At 44.8% G+C, this 18,973-nt stretch overlaps 1 protein-coding gene across 14 annotated transcripts in view; it reads right to left on the bottom strand.

Moving 5' to 3' along the window:
* The window catches only part of BAZ2B (bromodomain adjacent to zinc finger domain 2B), a 1,380,234-nt gene that overhangs the window by 580,644 nt on the left and 780,617 nt on the right, over window positions 1-18,973 (bottom strand). For all 14 annotated transcript variants that reach the window (XM_086956655.1, XM_086956643.1, XM_086956644.1 and 11 more), the window contains 2 exons: window positions 8,084-8,298; window positions 3,558-3,632 (listed from right to left, as the gene is read on the bottom strand). In XM_086956655.1, the coding sequence (XP_086812781.1) occupies window positions 3,558-3,632; window positions 8,084-8,298 (290 nt within the window). The remainder of the gene's footprint in view (window positions 1-3,557; window positions 3,633-8,083; window positions 8,299-18,973) is intronic.

Below are 18,973 nucleotides of genomic sequence, written 5' to 3'. Positions count from 1 at the left end.
AGCCCCCATATTAACGGTTGGGACTAGCTCCTCACTCGAGCTATCTTCTACGGCCCCAAAGGCCTCATCGTCATCTCCTACCTCGTCAACGACGTCTTCATTTTCCACCATCTCCTCATCCTCTGCGTCATAACTGGAGTCAATCTCCGATGCAGGATCCAACAGGTTCCCTTGAACCTCCTGCTCGACTCCCTCATCTTCCTCAGCATCGAAGATGTTCACTGGGTCAGGTGCCGTCTGCTGGGCTTCCTTCCGCGCCGCGCGTCGAAGGCAAAGTGTTTTTTTGGATCGGAACCGCGAACAAGCCATACAGCTGGCTTCATCGTGATCCGGAGACAGGCACTTTTTGCACACCGGGTGGACATCGATGTGAGGATACTTGGAGTTGCAAACGAGACATCTCTTGAATGGGCTCCGCTCCATCATCGATCGTCGATAGGGCCTCTGGCGTCGACCGGGCCTTAGTGCTGAATAGCCACGCGGCTCTTCTCGACGTCCGGCTCGAGGATTGAGCTGGAACGAGTACTCTGCACCGATCGCAAAGACAGTACCGACGATACCTAGAGGCCTTCAGGCCAAATATAAAGTTTTCTATCGATTCCGAACTTGAGTTAACAAATATACATCCGAACCCAATGGCGGAAAAAAACAATCTGAGGATGGAGGAGATGCCCATGCGCACTGTAGTCCAGGGGAGGAGCCACCTATCTCGTGATACTTCGAAGACTCTTCCAGGACAACAATGTGCAATCATCCGGACCCAACACTAGGCGGCGATCTATGCACAGATATGAAATCAGCAGCCCACATGCCTCGATCCTACAGAGACAGCTTCCTACAAATGTCCTGGGAAATAGAGCAGGACATTACCTGGAAGGAGACCTCATTGGACCTTCGTGCGGCTTGAAGAATTATTGCTCTTTCACCTTAAAGAAGTGCAGCTTGACCACCACATCTCTAGGATGGCAATTTTCACCCGGCATAATGGGGCCCACTCTGTGCACTCTTTCAATCTTCACTTTCCATTGGGTCTCACTGAGCAGCTCAGAGAAGAGACCTTGAGTAAAAGTCTCAAAGTCTTGCAGAATAAGTATAGCGAAACATGCTGGTGTCTTGAAGTCTGTTAGTCATGGCCTATCACAGCTTGAAAGGGAGATATCTGATACCAAAAAATCTTTTGTGCTTACAAATGAACAGAACACCTTCAGGGCGATGCACACAAAACTGGGAAACTTTCATTACGGTTAAGAAGGTTAGGCATGTGGGTAAATATGTGGTGGACTAGAGTATATGGGGAGAGCTCTTATAAGTCCTTGGCAACCAAATTACGCCCCACATGTTCTGAAGGAGTCTTTATTGCTGTATTTTTTAAGCAATATTACATGCAAGTCTACACTTCACGTACAAATCCATCGGAACCAAATATCAAGGGCTATCTAGAAGACACAGAAGCCTTTAGTTTGCTGTCAATACCATGAATGCATCATTACCATGCATGCATAGCAACTAACATTGTTACAACGCATATGGCTTGCATGCCTTTACTGCAAATATTTCGCTGTAAGGGCATGGTTGGTAACAATACATGCGTAGTAAAATGATACACAAGCACACGCAATCAAGGGTGATAGGTCCCAGCTGTGTATACCCCTTGGCCAGTTGGATGGTGCATGTGTTTGTTTAGCATCTCTGTAGGAGGTCACAACAGGGGAGGGGCAGCTGCTGAAGTGGGTCTGCCCACACTTTCTCCCTCCAAATCTTCCAATGTGGTGGCATGTGATAGTATCACACTTGCAGGCTGAGGATGCGATGGGCGGAGTCGGCCAAAACTCTCTGCAAGCTGGCCGTAAGCACCATGAAAGTAATTCCTCAGCATCCAGGCATCATTTCCACTATAGTGCCACGCTCCAGATCAATCAAGGACATCGCTTCTCGACTCAAGTGCTGGTGTCCTTGCCAAAAGCAGAGTGGGTGGATAGCACTCCAGTGCAGCCTCCGCCTCGGCTCCAGCCTCAGGCCTGGTATCTCCAGCTGCATTCCAGGAGTTTCCAACACCTAGGACAGGTAATGGTCTTTGTGCAGCCAAGTTGGTGCTATTCCACCACGGTTCCGTTCTACCTGTTTACAGTTGGTGCACACAGGCTCCTGGTCCCTACCACAGCCCCTTGTCTGGTGGCATATTGCAGGGTCCTGTTTACAAGCTAAGTCCACGATGGGGGGAGTCGAAACTCTCTGCAGGGCGGCCGTAAGCCGGGACGGTGCTTCCAGTCGGCCTTGGGGGTGGTCCCTAACCTCCACCACTAAGCCAGTTGGTCACTTGCTAGTTCTTCACTGTCCCCTGAGCACCTTAAAACTGTTGCTTTTTTCTGGCCCTAAAACCAGCTCCTGCCACAGCCCACTTTTCCTGGCCCTGAGCCCTAAAACCACCCCCTGCCGCTACCTCTTTTCCTGGCCATGAGCTCTAAAACTGCCCCTTGCCAGAGCCCCTTTCCCTGGTCAAGCCCTAAAACCGCCCCTGCCGCAGCCTCCATTTCCTGGCCCCTAAGAGTACAACACGGTAATCACACACATTCTTTACAATGAAAATGACTAACATGCTTGGCCAATTTCATAGTAAGGGCATGTGTGGAAAAGGCATATTCGTGTCAAATGATTCTTTGTAAAAGATACGTGTTAATGGCATGCATGGTTATAATCAAGTTGTAATGGTGGTTTCCCAATTCTGCCAGAGCAGTGTGGGTCTGACCCCAGCATACAATCTCAGAATTCTCAGGCAGTTTCGAAAACTGATATAGATGTTAATGTTTTAGCAGTTGTTTAGATTCTAAGAAAGCATTTGACTCAGTTGAGTGAGATTTTATGTTCGCAAGACTGGAGTGGGTGATACATTTCTGAAGCGGACTCGCCTCTTATATACTGGCCCACATTTGTGTAAATGGTGCTATAACTACTCCTATATCATATACAGAGAGGAACTCAGGGGGGAGTATCCACTTTTACCACAGCTTTATGCCATAGCAGCGTAACGAGTGGTATGCGTACTCAGCAACATACAAATAGAGAGCTGAGATTTCTGGGGTACAAACTTCTTTTACCTACAAAAAATATAAGTTAGGAGGAAGATGAGCATCACACAAAAAGAAGTCAATGGAGGACCTGCAACAGTGGAGTGGAAAGGGCAAATAACGGAAATCACAGTAGCAAATACTGGGTCTCAGCTATCATTCGGGAGGGATGATATATAGGATATGCAACACAAAAACATGAAATTAAAGAGTATTTTCACAGTGCTGAAGGCGATAGTGAGAACTGATTTATAGAATTGGGTAACGGGAGGCTCTAGCAACAGAAGGAGAAAATCATTCAGTATAATCTACAGCATTCATATGAGGTAACCAAAGACAAGAAGGTTAACAAAGTATTTAAGAGATTTATAACTGCCCTGTACCACAAAATATGTAGACCGTTAGGAAGCAATTCAATAGTGTTCGACATTAAACCATGGCAACTGCATACAAATGTCTATAGGCTCAACATGAGAAAGGAACAAATCTTACTTGCGGAGTTTGCCTTCAACCATCCATTTATCTCTCCTCAAGTTTGACAAATGATCAATGCTCTTATCAATCTCACTGTATGAGAGGAAAGAAGAACTATGCGTTATTTTTAGCGCAATAGGCCAAGAGCAGTGATGCTTTTAATAGGTGGCAGTTGCAAGAAATTTTGCTGACCTGCTTCAATATTTAATTTATCTAGAAGCAGAATGAGGAACTAAATGTAAAAAAAATGCACCTGGAAAAGAGCAGACAACTATCACATTGACACTTAAGAATATTTTACTCAGACTACAAAAAATACACAGTGGAAGATGCAGTTGAATGTCAATTCTTTAAAAACATTTACTGTATTAATATTTAATACCAGTTACTCTTTACTACTGTGATCTGTAAATGCCACCCACCTGTCATAAAGCATCTGAGTAAATGTATTGTTAATGTGAGCTACATTGTCAGTCTCTTTGGCGCAGCACTACAATAATAGAGTTTGTCTTAAGTATAATAAGTTGGGGATCAGAGTTCTTTGGGGATAAAATGTAATTTGATTTTGTGTCCGGTATTAGCCAACTTTGAAGAACCCACAAGACATAACGGTTTATGGGCATTGTTCACTCCTTCGATTCAACCTCATTTCTATTAATGGGTCTGAATCTTCCATTCTGGAAATTAGGTCTGGTTCGCCAGTTGACCCTTGCCCTTTATTCCTGCATTCTAAGGCGGTTGAGGAGGTTAATCCTATACTGAACAGATTTTTGCATTCTTCTATATGAACTGTCACTGTACCTTCTAGTAGGGAGCAGTCTTAACTGGTTTCACTTCTGAAAGAACCTTTTGCCGAACTTAATGTTTTGTTGAATTTCAGACCTATTTCCCTCCTTCCAGAGATCTCCAAAATCCAAAAGAAACTGATAAATAGGCAGTTGTTGGATTATCTGGACACTAACAAAAATGGTTCATCCCAGTCAATATAGCTTTCGTCCACAAAACAGCACTGAGACAGCATAAATTGAAGTAAATGAATGCAATAAACTAACCGTTGGGCAGGAAAGTGACATTGAGCTTACTTGATCTCGCCGCTGCCTTCTATACCATGTCGCATCACCGCCTCAAACTGCTTGGAGTTGGAGGTCAAGCTCTTGATTGGATTGAATTATCCTTTGTCAATTTGTCTGGTTGGCTCCATTTTCATGGGGGTCAAAGCCCCTCTCGATTGGGTGTGCCACAGGGCTCTTCCTTTATTCCAAATATTTTTTATGTTTATTTGGTGAAATCCTTTGGCTAAAATGTGGTGTCTTATGCAGATGACACCCAGCTTCTCCTCTCTTTTTGAGAGGGTACCTTATTAGGATCATTGTCTTCTCAAGTCCTGTCTTTCAGTGTTAAAGGCTTTGTACCAGTCACCTGATGTGTATTATGGGCAAGACTGAGATTTTTCTATTTGGAGCCTTTCATACAGATTGGTGGCCAAATGTTTGGCCCGATAGGGCCCTGCTTCAACCGTTGTACAAAATCTCGGGGTAAGGTTTGATAACCTCCTATCCTTTCAACCGTAGGTGTCCGTGGTGGTCGGAACATGCTTTGGACTGCTTTGAGCTTTCAAAGAAATGTGTTTTCCTTCTTCCTTTGACTTCTAAGAAGACAGTGGTCCGCGTCCTTATTACATCTAGGCTGGACTATGCTGATGTTTAATATTTGGGTCTTCCAGATTATAGGATTACTGAACTTCAGGTTGATCAGAATGTGGCCACCCGGCTCATTCTCAGGCTTACTCATCAGACTTCCATGGCTATTCATCTGCGCTCATTGCACTGGCTACCAGTAAAGAAGATCATTCTTTACAACAAGACTCTGCCATTACTCTCCAACTAGATCTTTACGCTCCTCTCAGTAATTTTGGGCCGTAGTAGTTCCTAGTATCAGGCAGGTCAGAAGGAAGAGGTAGTCACTCCTCCTATCTGCCGACACCGCTGGCCCCAACAACGCAGCCCACAACCTCGCACAATGGATCACCAACTGCGCTGACGACCTCGCCCCACTGAAGAACACCCCAGGCAAGACCGGCAACAGGAAAACATCATGGTTCACAGACACCCTCAAAGAATCAAAGAAATCCTACCGGACCCTCGAAAAAACCTGGCGCCACGATCGGACCTCAGAAAACATGACAGCCCACAAAAACGCCACCCGCGAACACCACCAGCTGATCCTCACCACCAAAAGGACATCGTTCAAAGAGCGACTGGACAAGAACACCCACAATAGCAAGGAACTCTTCAGCATCGTCAAAGAACTCTCCAACCCCAGCGCCAGCAACAACGACCTCACACCGTCACAAGACCTCTGCAACTCCCTCGCCACATTCTTCCACCGTAAGATCGCAGATATACACAAAAGCTTCGGACCCCGAATTCCGCCTCCAATCACAGAACCAACAACCCCTACCACCACCCCCAACGCATGGACACCCATCAGCACGGAAGACACCACCCACGTCATGAACACCATCCACTCCGGATCCCCCTCTGACCCATGCCCCCACCACATCTTCAACAAAGCAGACAGCATCATCGCACCCCACCTCTGGAGCGTCATAAACAGCTCCTTCACGTCAGCCACCTTCCGGGAGAGCTAAAGGCACGCAGAGATCAACGCCCTACTGAAAAAACCGACGGCGGATCCCAGAGACCTCAAGAACTTCCGCCCCATCTCTCTTCTTCCCTTCCCGGCCAAAGTCATCGAGAAGACAGTCAATAAACAGCTGTCCGTATTCCTCGAGACAAACAACTCGCTCGACCCGTCCCAGTCCGGATTTCGAGCAAACCACAGCACCGAAACCGCTCTCATCGCAGCCACCGATGACATTAGGACCATGATGGACAACGGAGAAACCACCGCCCTCATTCTCATAGACCTCTCGGCAGCCTTTGATATCGTCTGCCACCGCACCCTAATAACCCGCCTCTACAACACTGGGATCCAAGGAAAGGCCCTGGACTGGATTACATCATTTCTCTCCGACAGAACCCAAAGAGTCCGCCTCCCTCCCTTCCGCTCTGAGGCCACCAAGATCAGCTGCGGCGTACCCCAGGGCTCCTCACTCAGCCCAACCCTCTTCAATATCTACATGATCCCCCTCGCCGCCATCGCACGCAAACACAACATCAACATCATCTCCTACGCCGACGACACCCAACTGATACTCTCCCTCACCAAGGACCCAGCAACCGCCAAAACCAACCTCCAGGAAGGAATGAAAGACGTCGCAGAATGGATGAAGCTCAGTCGCCTGAAATTGAACTCAGACAAGACGGAAGTCCTCATCCTCGGACAATCCCTCTCCGCCTGGGACGACTCCTGGTGGCCCACAGCGCTGGGCTCCGCGCCCACTCCCACGGACCACGCACGTAACCTAGGATTCATCCTGGACTCCTCCCTCTCGATGACCAGGCAAGTCAACGCAGTATCCTTATCCTGCTTCAACACCCTGTGCATGCTCCGAAAAATCTTCAGGTGGATCCCCACAGAAACCAGAAAGACCGTGACCCAGGCCCTCGTCACCAGCCGACTAGACTACGGAAACGCCCTCTACGCAGGAACCACATCCAAACTCCAGAAACGACTTCAGCGCATACAAAATGTCTCTGCCAGACTCATCCTCGACATCCCCCGCCACAGCCACATATCCGCCCGCATAAGAAACCTGCACTGGCTCCCCGTCAACAAGAGGATCACGGTCAGGCTCCTCACCCACGCACACAAATCGCTCCACGACAAAGGACCCAAATACCTCAACGACCGCCTCTCGTTCTACACCCCCACCCGCCAGCTCCGCTCAGCCAGTCTGGCCCTCGCCACCGTCTCACGGATCCACAGAATCACCGCTGGAGGACGGTCGTTCTCCTACCTGGCCGCAAAGACATGGAACTCACTCCCCGCACACCTTCGACTGACCCAGGACCACCTCACCTTCAGGAAGCATCTCAAGACCTGGCTATTTGAGCAATGACAGCACCCCTCTCTTTAGCGCCTTGAGACCCTCACGGGTGAGTAGCGCGCTCTATAAATGTATTGATTGATTGATTGATTGAAGGCTTTGAATCAGCTTCTGCTTGAACTTCGCTCTCTAACCTCTGAGTCTAGTTTTATAAAAAAGTTTAAAAAATGGTTATTCGCACTAGTTCAATATCCTTCTGCTGTTAGTCACTAGCTGTGGGACACTCTTTGAAGCAACTGAGTGCTTTACAAAATCTTGTAATTCATTAATTCAATACAAGTTTCACTATGAGTTTTACTGCCATATACACACACACACACATAGCTTTGTGATTATTTAATATTTCCATTGACATATACCCCACTTCTGCATAAATGTCTAGAGTTGTAAAATTTAATGCAGTATATATCCAATCTTGTGCCATTGGCAGTGCAAATGTTAGTGGATTCATCCATTTGGCTCTGTTCAGTTACAACTGCATATCAGAAGAACACTCCAGGTCACTAATGCACATTAAATGCAAATGGCTTACCTGACCACGCTTTTGCTACAAGCTAACTCATTAACAAGGAAGGCAAGTACTGATGCTTTCTCGGATGGAGTGTGTGCCTGAAAAGCTTTGGTCTTTAAGCTTTCAGTAAGTTCAGTTTGTCCAAATTGTGCTTCCATAAATATCTGTAAAATTTCAGATACGTTGTCTCGGTTGATACCAATGTTGATTAAATGTTCCCCAAGAGCTGTTTTTGCCTATAAAATAATAATTAAGGTTAACATGTTTGATATGTTATTTTTCTATTAAACAGAAAATAAGTAGCATACCAAATGGTCATGGTTATATTCCAAATTGCTTTTTTTATTTTATTTTTGCTTCAAAGATTTTATTTTATATACACAATATCATGAGCATTACAAATAAACCTGTCTAATCGAATTAAACCACATATCATAAAAGATCAAAATCAAAAAGCACTGTGTTATACTCTTCACAGTTCACAGTACTGACTTTCATATATATTCCGTCAGGCAATAAACTGTTATTGCTCATGAGTCAAAGAGGCGAAAGCCATTTGAAAGATTGGAGTTGTTCATACAGTTAGCCATAATTACCTCTTGACTGACACTGTGTGTTCCCCTCACTTTACTACAGTACAGGAGCGGTCAATTATTATACTCTAACTCTTTAAAATGATAATTTCTCTCCTCCATCACATTTTCCAGTCTGTATCATGTGCATAATCATTGTGTTTTGAAGCACCACTCTTCTCTGGTTTGTTTCTTCTTTTGCATTCAATCTTTCCCACCTCTCTATCTCCAATCAACAAGGGGGTATACTAGTCTATTTATATACTCTCCATACAACCTAGCTCTTACCTCTCTATGCAATCTAGCAGTTGGCAGGACAGGTTTAAAGCTACACTTTTTCTAATCCATCTAGATGCTGAAGTGCTGCTTATCTTGATCTCAAAATATTTCCCAGTGATTGTCACTATCATTATACTATTGAAATATGGTTATAAGTCATCTATGATAGCCTGCTTCTTCAGTGATCTTCCTGTTGCAAGGGCATACACGAACAAACTCACTATTCTATGCAGTTTTTTTTCTACAATTTTGGTATTCTTTATTTGTATACGATTAATTAAAACCATTGCAACACATTTCAAAACACATACAAGTGGTATAAAATCTCAAATCCAATATAAATACACTCTACCATAAAATGTCAAAATAAGAAAATTTGGTATTTCGTTGTAACAAAATGTAGATACAAGAATCTAAATTGACAGCGGTAAAGGGCTGGCGCGCAAAATAACAGCAGCAAGATGTACATTTAAGAATGCTATACAACAGTTTTGCATAACACTAATGTCTGTCCTCTATTAAGGAGCATACTAGGTTTCAAGAGTTTGAGAATGAAAAATTCTCAAGTCAATTCGAAACTCTGGTTGAATTGCCTGTCTGTATTTTTTCAGCGCTAGCTTAAATGCGTCAATTAACTCCTTCGATCAGGTTCTTTTGGGCTCCCCCTCATTACCAAGTTAACGTCTTTCTTTAGGCCCCGGATCGTTGTCAAGACGATGGCTGGCTTGATTGGGCAGTGCCGCCGAGCTGGACATGGAAATTTAGTAGCCTGGTCATAAAGCTTGTCCATGTGCTAATCTGTAACACTTTACTTCAGCTGCTAGTTTAGTGCATTCAACCTTGATGGCATCACTAATGGCTTCACTCCAGTTAAGGCGCTTGAGGTTCTCAGTATGTATTCCTTTGCATGTGGTCTGGCAAAACCGTGATAAGGCACGTCGGAGTTTATTGTGATGGTTTGAGGGCGCGGATAAATAGCGTAGCTTTCTACTGAGGGTAAGATTTCTATATTGCATATGGTTTAGTCTAGGTAAGAACAGGTTTTACCATCGGTTCTTGATCAGTTTGGTGGTATGTCTTGTGGGAACCTACTGTTCAATACTTTAAAGCCCACAATGTTGAGTTACAGGAACAGGATCTCTCTTAGTGGGCAACGTGGCAGGCCCCTCAGTTGTTCAACACTATTCATGGTGGTCCCAGGAAGGTCTCATCAGGATCCTCTTGGCAGTCTTGGAAAAGGTTAGTGTTGAAGTCCCCGGTTATCATACAATCTGCTTGGGGGTAATCCCTGGTCAAGTCACAGAGGGTCAGGCCTCTTCTCCCTTGCACCCGGACTGACAAATATTGATCAACAAGAGGGGACACGGTAATTTCCAGTTGCTGATTTCGATTCCTTGCAGCCAGATCTCTTGAAATGTTATCGGGTCAGTGTTCCATTACAGTTTCACTAAGGTATATACAGACAGACCACCAAGGGCTGGCTTCCAATGCTCAATAAATCCCATAATCGGACAGCTCTGCTCATATTTCATGCAGGGCTCTGATATCATAACCATTTACAAAGACTGTTAAGTTAAGGGACTGTAATTTCTGCAGGAGGCCATTTATATAGCAGGACAAAAGGTTACCGGGAATGGCTTAGGGCCACATGTATCATTTCAAATAGCAATTACCTAACTCTGATTCTCGCAATTAGGTTATCGCTATTTGAATGTATGAAACCCCATGAGTTTCATTTAGTGTTTCCTAATGGGCCGCCTATCGATCTACCTCATTAATAATAATGTGGCAGGTCGCAATTAGCAATCGATAACATCACAGGGATAGTGGGCTGCTGGGGTCAGCAGACCATCATGTCAGATTGCTTTTAGACTAAGCAATATTTGTTTTGAAAATGCAGCCAGTTTTCCTTAAAGAAAAACGGGTGACTACTCTTAAAAAAACATTTTTAAGAGCATTCACAAAGGGGAAGGAGTGCAGTGAGGACCCCTTTTCATTTGCAAATAAGTTACCACCTACTTCAAGTAGGTGGTAGAATGTGAATGTTTCGCAACTGCATCTGTCGCAAAACATTTCAGGAAGGAACGCCCTAAACAAGCCCCATCCTATTACCGACTCGATATGTATTCGCATTTCCAAATTACAATTCTTTAACATGTTGGAATTCATACATACCAAAACGCAGCGCACGTTCATGGCTGCCGAGGGCAGTGCATTCATTACAATAGGGCACATTTTCTCAGTTTGTGCCAAGCACACCTCTTTAAAGGTGCTCATGCTGCAAACAGGGAACATTTTCCGTTTTACCAACAGGGGCCTTGGTATATGAGAGGCAGTTCACACCAATAGCCCTGGACTTGTGACAAAGCTCCTCCAGCATCCAATATTAACTCATAGGTTTAGGCAAATCATGTGCAGAAATCAAAGACAACCAAACCTTCCCAATACACTTTTCTTTCCTGTGTTCCCACAGAGCAAAGGGGGTACTGAATACTCAAGATCTATGCAGTGCATGGCTCCTGTAAGGCAAAGTGATGAGCATGACTCTACCTTCTGTCTGGAGTATTTACTGGTGTGCCTTACTCTGAAAGGTGTTACCCTCCCCTTCATTTGAAGCTCATTTGCTATTTCTTTCCTGTCCCTGAGCATTATGACTGGAAATTTCTGGAAACGTGATATTCTCATCTTTATCGTTGGTTTAAGTCATAAAGCTTCCCTATTTCACATGTGGCCACACGTGTGAGAGGGCATATTACTTTCTGTCCTCCAGCATCACCAATCCGGACCAGGCCTTGTACCCTGAAAAAGTGCTGCACATGTTTAATCTATAACTCCATGCGACACTGTGTGTACTTGCCAGGTACTTTCATTTATATTGACAGGCTCTTTAATGCTATGACCCAAGCGAGAATCCACATGTGCAGCCTGAGTCATTGCCAAACCTGATGAAAATACAAATGCCCTGTAGTCAAGATGTCTCAGAGCATTCTCTCCTTATATCTATGCCTTTATGTTGAATATCCTCTAACTTAGGGGATCTGGTAGTAGCAGCTACAGCAGTAGAATGATGCATTTTGAGTAAGAACAAACGTAAGTTTGACAAAGCCAAGAAAATAGTTAAAATGCCTCGAACCTCTCAATCCCTTCAAAGACTCAAATTCAAAACCCCAACATAGAAGGTGTAAGAAAGTCCCTATTTCTTGCATGGTATGCCCCCACTTTTTGCTGAATTGCTGATGTTCTTTGGCTGAGTGTGCCATGGGCTCCTGCTAATCAGGTACCCAGTGCCTCTGTTCCTTCCCTAAAACTGCATTGAAGCCTAAACCGAATTGGCATCTCTGGCCACATGTCAGCCCCTGGTAAATGGTACCACAGGTACCCAGGGCACTGTGACCAGAGAAGGCCTCTGAGGGCTGCAGCACTTATTATGCCACCCTTAGAGGCCCTGTACCCGGACACTCACACTGCCTTTGCAGGCTGTGTGTCTTGGTGCAGAACAAAGTGAAGAGTCGACATGGCACACATCCCTGTGCGCGGAAATACGATACATCCAATTGATTTGTGTCAGGTGCACAGCCTATTCTTCTACTGTATGGTATTTAAGTTAAGAATGTTTATGGTGCTCCACGGGTGACGTCCTCCGTCCAGTGAACGTCTCAATTTAACAAACAACATGCTTCCAATGGTGCATTCGTCGCATCCCCCTAGGCACACAAGTTGATCTCCTCTATTTGGAAAATGAGGATTCCACACTGATTTGAATTTGAGTTAATTCTTGTTTATATTCATATATTTCTTGAATTCATCTTTCATTCAATAATTCATGTTCAGTATCACATATATTTACTGTGACATCGTTGCTGTCATATACTCCAATGCATTTCGGGCATACTGACGGCCCTTCCTCAGGGAGCATCACTATAGGATCAAACAATAAAATGTAATGTAATCGACAACACAATAAATAGTAAATAAAATAAACATATGAGCCATGTAGTGTATAGATATAATACCCAAGTGATAGCACAACATATCCAAAAAACGCTATTTTAATGTGTTGTAAACCCGTGAACTAAACAAAACCTAATCACCATAACACGAGGCACCACTTACATGAAATCCATTCTTGGCCTCGAAAATAGCGTCAATCTGAAATGTGGTAAAAGCGAACGAATTAGCCAAATGTATTCTCACATCTTAATATCAAGCTCTAAACATCATCAAAACCACCTACTAACTAACCTGCGCGTATGTATCTACTCGTTTTCGTGCTACAGTGTTTCACAAAAATCCTTCGCCTCGGAACGCCGAACGCGCTTCCGTGTTAGTAAACTGCAGGCGCTATGATTGGCTAAATAAGCGATCATCTGACCGGTAACGTCATCACTGGCAGAGAGAACAGACTATTCTGCCGGTGAGTATGGAGCTCAATCATGATTAGTTCCCAATGATGCAGAACAAATAAAAAAAAAGACTCGAATTACCAAAGACTAGAAACAAAAATATCACCAGTATGTCCACATACATAGAACAACTCTATGGTAATAATAACCGGAATACAGGTTTGAAGTGAATACAATAATGTATAGTGAATCACAATCATTTTAAATAAAACCACAATCAAATTAAACAAACAGCAACAGCGGCATTCCGAGAAGAAGGATTTTTGTGAAACACGGTAGCACGAAAACGAGTAGATACATACACGCAGGTTAGTTATTAGGTGGTTTTGATGATGTTTAGAGCTTTTTATCAAGATGTGAGAATACATTTGGCTAATTTGTTCGCTTTTACCACATTTCAGATTGACGCTATTTTCGAGGCCAAGAATGGATTTCATGTAAGTTTTGCCTCGTGTTATGGGGATTAGGTTTTGTTTAGTTCACGGATTTACAACACATTAAAATAGCGTTTTTTGGATATGTTGTACTATCACTTGGGTATTATATCTATACACTACATGGCTCATATGTTTATTTTATTTACTATTTATTGTGTTGTCGATAACATTACATTTTATTGTTTGATCCTATAGTGCTGCTCCCTGAGGAAGGGCCGTCAGTATGCCCGAAATGCATTGGAGTATATGACAGCAATGATGTCACAGTAAATATATGTGATACTGAACATGAATTATTGAATGAAAGATGAATTCAAGAAATATATGAATATAAACAAGAATTAACTCAAATTCAAATCAGTGTGGAATTCTCGTTTTCCAAATAGAGGAGATTAACTTGTGTGCCCAGGGGGATGCGACTAATGCACCATTGGAAGCACGTTGTTTGACACATCCCTGTGCGCCATGCCCACAAACCACTGCCCTTGCATACATCAGTCACCCCTCTAGCTGGGTGCCCTATGGCAGTGGTGAGGGTGAGGGTACAGGTGCATGAGCCCTGTACCCCTACAGTGCCCAAGTCCATTCCTGGGCACTGTAAGGGTGCTGGGAGGGTGTCATTACGAACTCCGCAGCACCATAATGGCTACACTGAAGACTGGGAAGTTTATTATCAAACTTCTCAGCACATTAAACCCACATTGATGCCAGTGTGGGATTTAATGTAAAATGCACAACAGAGGGCATCTTAGAGATGCCCCCGAAACTCGGCCAACTCCTAGTGACCTGACCGAGTGGCTGCTAAGGCTGCCACCATCAGACATGTTTCTGGACCCCTGGGTCGAGAGCTTGCTGGTCTCAGGGGCCTGAAACAATGCACATCCTGGGACAAGGTGCCAAGCCTCTTCCCCCAGGATGGGCAGGGTTCACGAAGGAGAAGCTTCAAAGGCATACCGCCTTTGTGAGCCTCTTCAGACCATTTGCTGCTTTCAGCAACTGGTCCCCACTGGTTCTACCCCTCACTTTGGGTGGGAGAACCGCCGGGAAAAACAAGCGAGTAAGAGAGGTGTGCCCACCTCTGCCAACTCCACCCCTCAGGTGGGGGAGGCGAGGTTAATCACAACCTCGAGCCCCCGCCATCTTGAGGATGGGGGGACCAAGCCTACCAGGGACAAGTTCCTGCCCCCCTCCCACTGGAGGGTGGCACGATAGGGGGTGTACCCACCCCAGGGAAGGGACCCATTAGTCCCTGCCCTTACCTACCTGTAACACCCCTAAATCTAGTATTAAGGGGGCACCCTAAACCTTCCTTCCTCAGATCCAGTCAAGAAACAAAACAGAAGATAAGAAGGAGTGAAGAGCTGTGCAGAGTTAACAAGAGGATCACGCCCGCTGACTTGTCCCAGGCCTGCCGGCCTGTCTCCCCCTCGAACCTGCTCCTGCGAAATCCTGGTGTGTCCTGCAGCCAGCAACCTCAAGAAACCCGGAGTATCAGCCTGCCTTCACTTCTAAAGACTGCATCCCCTGTGAACACCGGATTTGTTCAAACTGCAGCTACTGGTGCCCGCCAGAGACTGCGAATCCAGCCCACTCTGCACCCAACGAACCCAGCCCGAGCTTGAGTGGAAAAAACCCATGAGGAGGACACCCTGGCGATCCTGACCCGAGATCCGGCGTCCCCTGCCCTGACTCAAGCCTCCAGCCGACGCCTGCAGCCTAAATCCTGAAGGCCCCCCTAACCTTGACCAGGAGCTGATAAGAAGATCCGACCCCAAAAGGCACCCATGCACCCGACGCCCCACAGCCTTTTATGCCCAAACCAGCAGTGCCTAACCAACCCCTAACTTCCCAATTTAACTCTCAAAGGGGTGGTCACACCCGGAAGTCCTTAGTCTCCCTGCCTGCAGTGCTTTTGCAAACGGAGGTTCTCCTTAGAAAAGAACAGGGCGGCCGAAGTCGAAATAGCACTCTGCACCCAGCCTCCCCAGTGCCGCTGAAGGTGCACCTTTTGTGCTACTTTGTTTCCCCATTTGCCCTGACCTTAACCCTAGGAGCTTTGCCTCAACAACCCAGTGGCCTGCTTGCCAGAAGCCACCAACTGTAAGCCCCCTATCCCCCGTTGGATAACATTGGGCCTCAACACTCTGCACCCGGCCGCCCTAGTGCCGCTGAGGGTGCAACAATAGTGCATCACTGACCCTGGGAGACCCCTGTGTCTAACCCCAGAACCTTAACTCCCACAGTTGATTACTAACCTGTGAACCGTTAACCTGTTTTTCCTCCATAGGATAACATGGACACTTTTTCTCCAAAAAATGTCAGCGTGGAGTTTTGAAATCTAAACATATTCCTTAAAACTCATGCGAATAACCAAAACGTAATTACTTACCTGTTTCCAGGAAATGTCCCAGTGCTGAATCTAGGTATCCAGCACTGAGTTAGAAAAGTAAGGTAAAAAGTAACTCACATGTAATTTACTGAAAAAGACAATTCATTTCAAAGTACTGTATTTGCTAAGTGTTGCAGCTTATTGCATCCCCTGTAAATCAAAGTACAATTTCTATTGCATTTTCAAACTGTTCTATATCCAGTAACTTATTACTGAAAAGTATTTAATGCTTACCTGTGCCATCCTTGCTTGTTTCTAGAAAATAAAACAGTATATATTTTTATACAAACACAATTGGCCTAGAGTTCAGTTATTGAGTGTGTGAATTAATTTGCTGTCTGTGTACATCAAACGCTTTACACTCTCCTCTGATTCTACCTTACTGCTCAGCCATGCTACCACAATTAGAGAGTAAGGTTCTATCTAACTTAAACCTTTGGCTACCTCTGGGGTGACCTGGACTCTATACACACTATACCTCATTTTGATGTAGTATATATAGAGCCAGTTTCCTACAGAAGGATACTGGTGTGACAAGGAAGGGAAGCTCCTCTAGCCCCAAGATAACCTTGAGGCTTTTTGGTAGGACCTCCTGAAGTTAGGCAAATAAAAATTATGTCGCAAGAAGTAGAGCATTTCACAGCAGAGGCCCTCAGTGCAATCATTCAGCACAGTATAGACATCAATTTGATTGAGGTCTTCCTCATCAGCAGTCGGTCCAATGTTAGTCTCAACACAGGTGAGCAAAAAACCTGTGCATAAAAGAAGAAAGAAAACTCAGTGTTGAGCCTTTTGGATCCTGGAGTTTCCATCCTAGGTTTCCCGGGTCTGTCTTCTATGGGACTTCGATCTCCTTTATGCATTTCCATATCTGCAGCTGATTCCAGAGTTCTGAAGAAGGTCCTGGAAAGTCTAGGTCCAGATTACTGTTATAGCTCTAAAATGTACATGGAGTGTCTGGTATTACGAACGTCTGAGTCTGTGCTCATGCCCTCCACACAATCAGTCTATTCATGAGGACCTGGTGTTCCAACAACTGAGCAATGTTTTTCATCAGAACCTCCACAACCTACCTTTTTATGCATGAAAACTCAGCGGTACTGGCTGAGTGGTTCTGACCTGCTAGAGCAAGAGGTGGCTGTGGTTTTGGTTGACAATCACCCGCCCAACAAGTAAATAAACTCTGGCGCTGGGAAAAGCTTCTGGTTTGATGCAATGACCATTAGGTCTATGTGCTTCAAGCTAAGCTTTCTGGTGTACTTTTATATGTTATGTCCTTGGCTTGACAATGTCTTCCGGTGGGTGGAAATTTACCTTTTTGAGGTAACTAACCCTCTGTGTCAAGATGCATTAGGCCCTGGCCTCCTGAGAGTCTCTGAGCTTAATCCACTAGAGCAAAGGCCACGTGTACTGCTTTGGCTAGGGGTGTTCTAATGCTGCACATGTGCCCTGCTGCTACATGGAAGCCAGTTCATACCTACACCAGGCACTTCTGTATCTATTCTCAGGATTGCAGGAAGAGCTATTTTGCCGACATTTGTTCCAGCAGCACTTCTTGAAATCAAGTCAACTGTTCACAGCCGCCAAGTTTTAGAGAGCTGCTTTGGTATCTATTCAAAAGTTGAAGAATCTGTGGTATCCATCAGAAGAACAAGCTTCTCCTTCAGGTGAATCTCTATTGATATTCAAAAGCTATGCATTATCCCACTCAAATATAGGATCCCAGAAAAATAGTGTCAGTGAACTGCAGGGACGGTCAGTGCAATCATTACCTACCACCATACAAGCTAGTGCTTCAGTGTGTGGGCATACATTCTACCAAAAATCAAAAGTGGCGTGTCTAGTTAGTGGGGTGGTGGGGGCATAATATTCTAAACTTTCTTCTCTCTGCCACATACCTCTAAGGAGGAAAGACTTAACTGGCTCTTACTTTGATTGGACTAAGGAAAATCGTGTGGATAACCAACTTTTTGTGGGGTTCTGGAGTTCTCTAATGCTTAGGAGGTAAGGACAATCCAGAAAAGTAAATGACCTTATTTATATAGATGGTCTATCCATAAAGATGTCTTGAAAAAAAGTAGCCTTCTGAGTGCTTCCATGCTCATTCTACTTAAGATAAAGCCAGCACTACAGCCTTGCTCAAGTTGCCCTGGTGCTGAACATCTGCCAGGTGGCTCCTTGGACATCCGTCCATTACTGCTGTGACTCTTAAGTCCCCAGGGAGGGCAATTTTGCCCTAGAAGTCTTGCAGGAGTTATTGGTTGGACATCCACCACTACTCAGAGCTTCCACCTTTGGGAGGTACTGCTTGGTATCTATTAAAAAACTGAGGAATCAACGATTTAAAATATCCATCAGATGCGCAAGTTAATTACCTTTGTTAATGCTCTTTCTGCAACTGCAAACTCATCAACAGACCCGTCTCCCCGGTCATGTGGCGAGCACTTCTGATAAGTCAAAAGGTCTCAATCTAAATTCAGCACACAGTTTGGTTACCGATTTGTCTATTTCTTCAAATCTCCTCAGCGGAGTCTGAAGTCGCCACCTGCTGCTGCTTGGGATCTATTACAGAAAAAGTCTGCAACTAGGCCGGTGCCTACGGAAATTCAAATGTTAACAAATCTGCGGATAGAAGTACAGATGATAAAATCACAAATAATTTTGTGGAAATGTAAGACTGACGTTCATTGAAGACAGTTCGACAAGGCAACAGGAGAAACGGATATACACAGATGAAACCAGATCCCTAAAAATGTAAATTCATAATATGTTTGCACGAAAGCAAAGAAATACACGAACAATGCAATGCACACAACCTTTTATAATTTAGC

This window comes from Lissotriton vulgaris, chromosome 2_1, assembly GCF_964263255.1.
Source record: "Lissotriton vulgaris chromosome 2_1, aLisVul1.2, whole genome shotgun sequence".
Lineage (NCBI taxonomy): Eukaryota > Metazoa > Chordata > Amphibia > Caudata > Salamandridae > Lissotriton > Lissotriton vulgaris.
The sequence above is the reverse complement of the archived record's forward strand: the minus strand, read 5'-3'. Positions and strand labels throughout refer to the sequence as shown.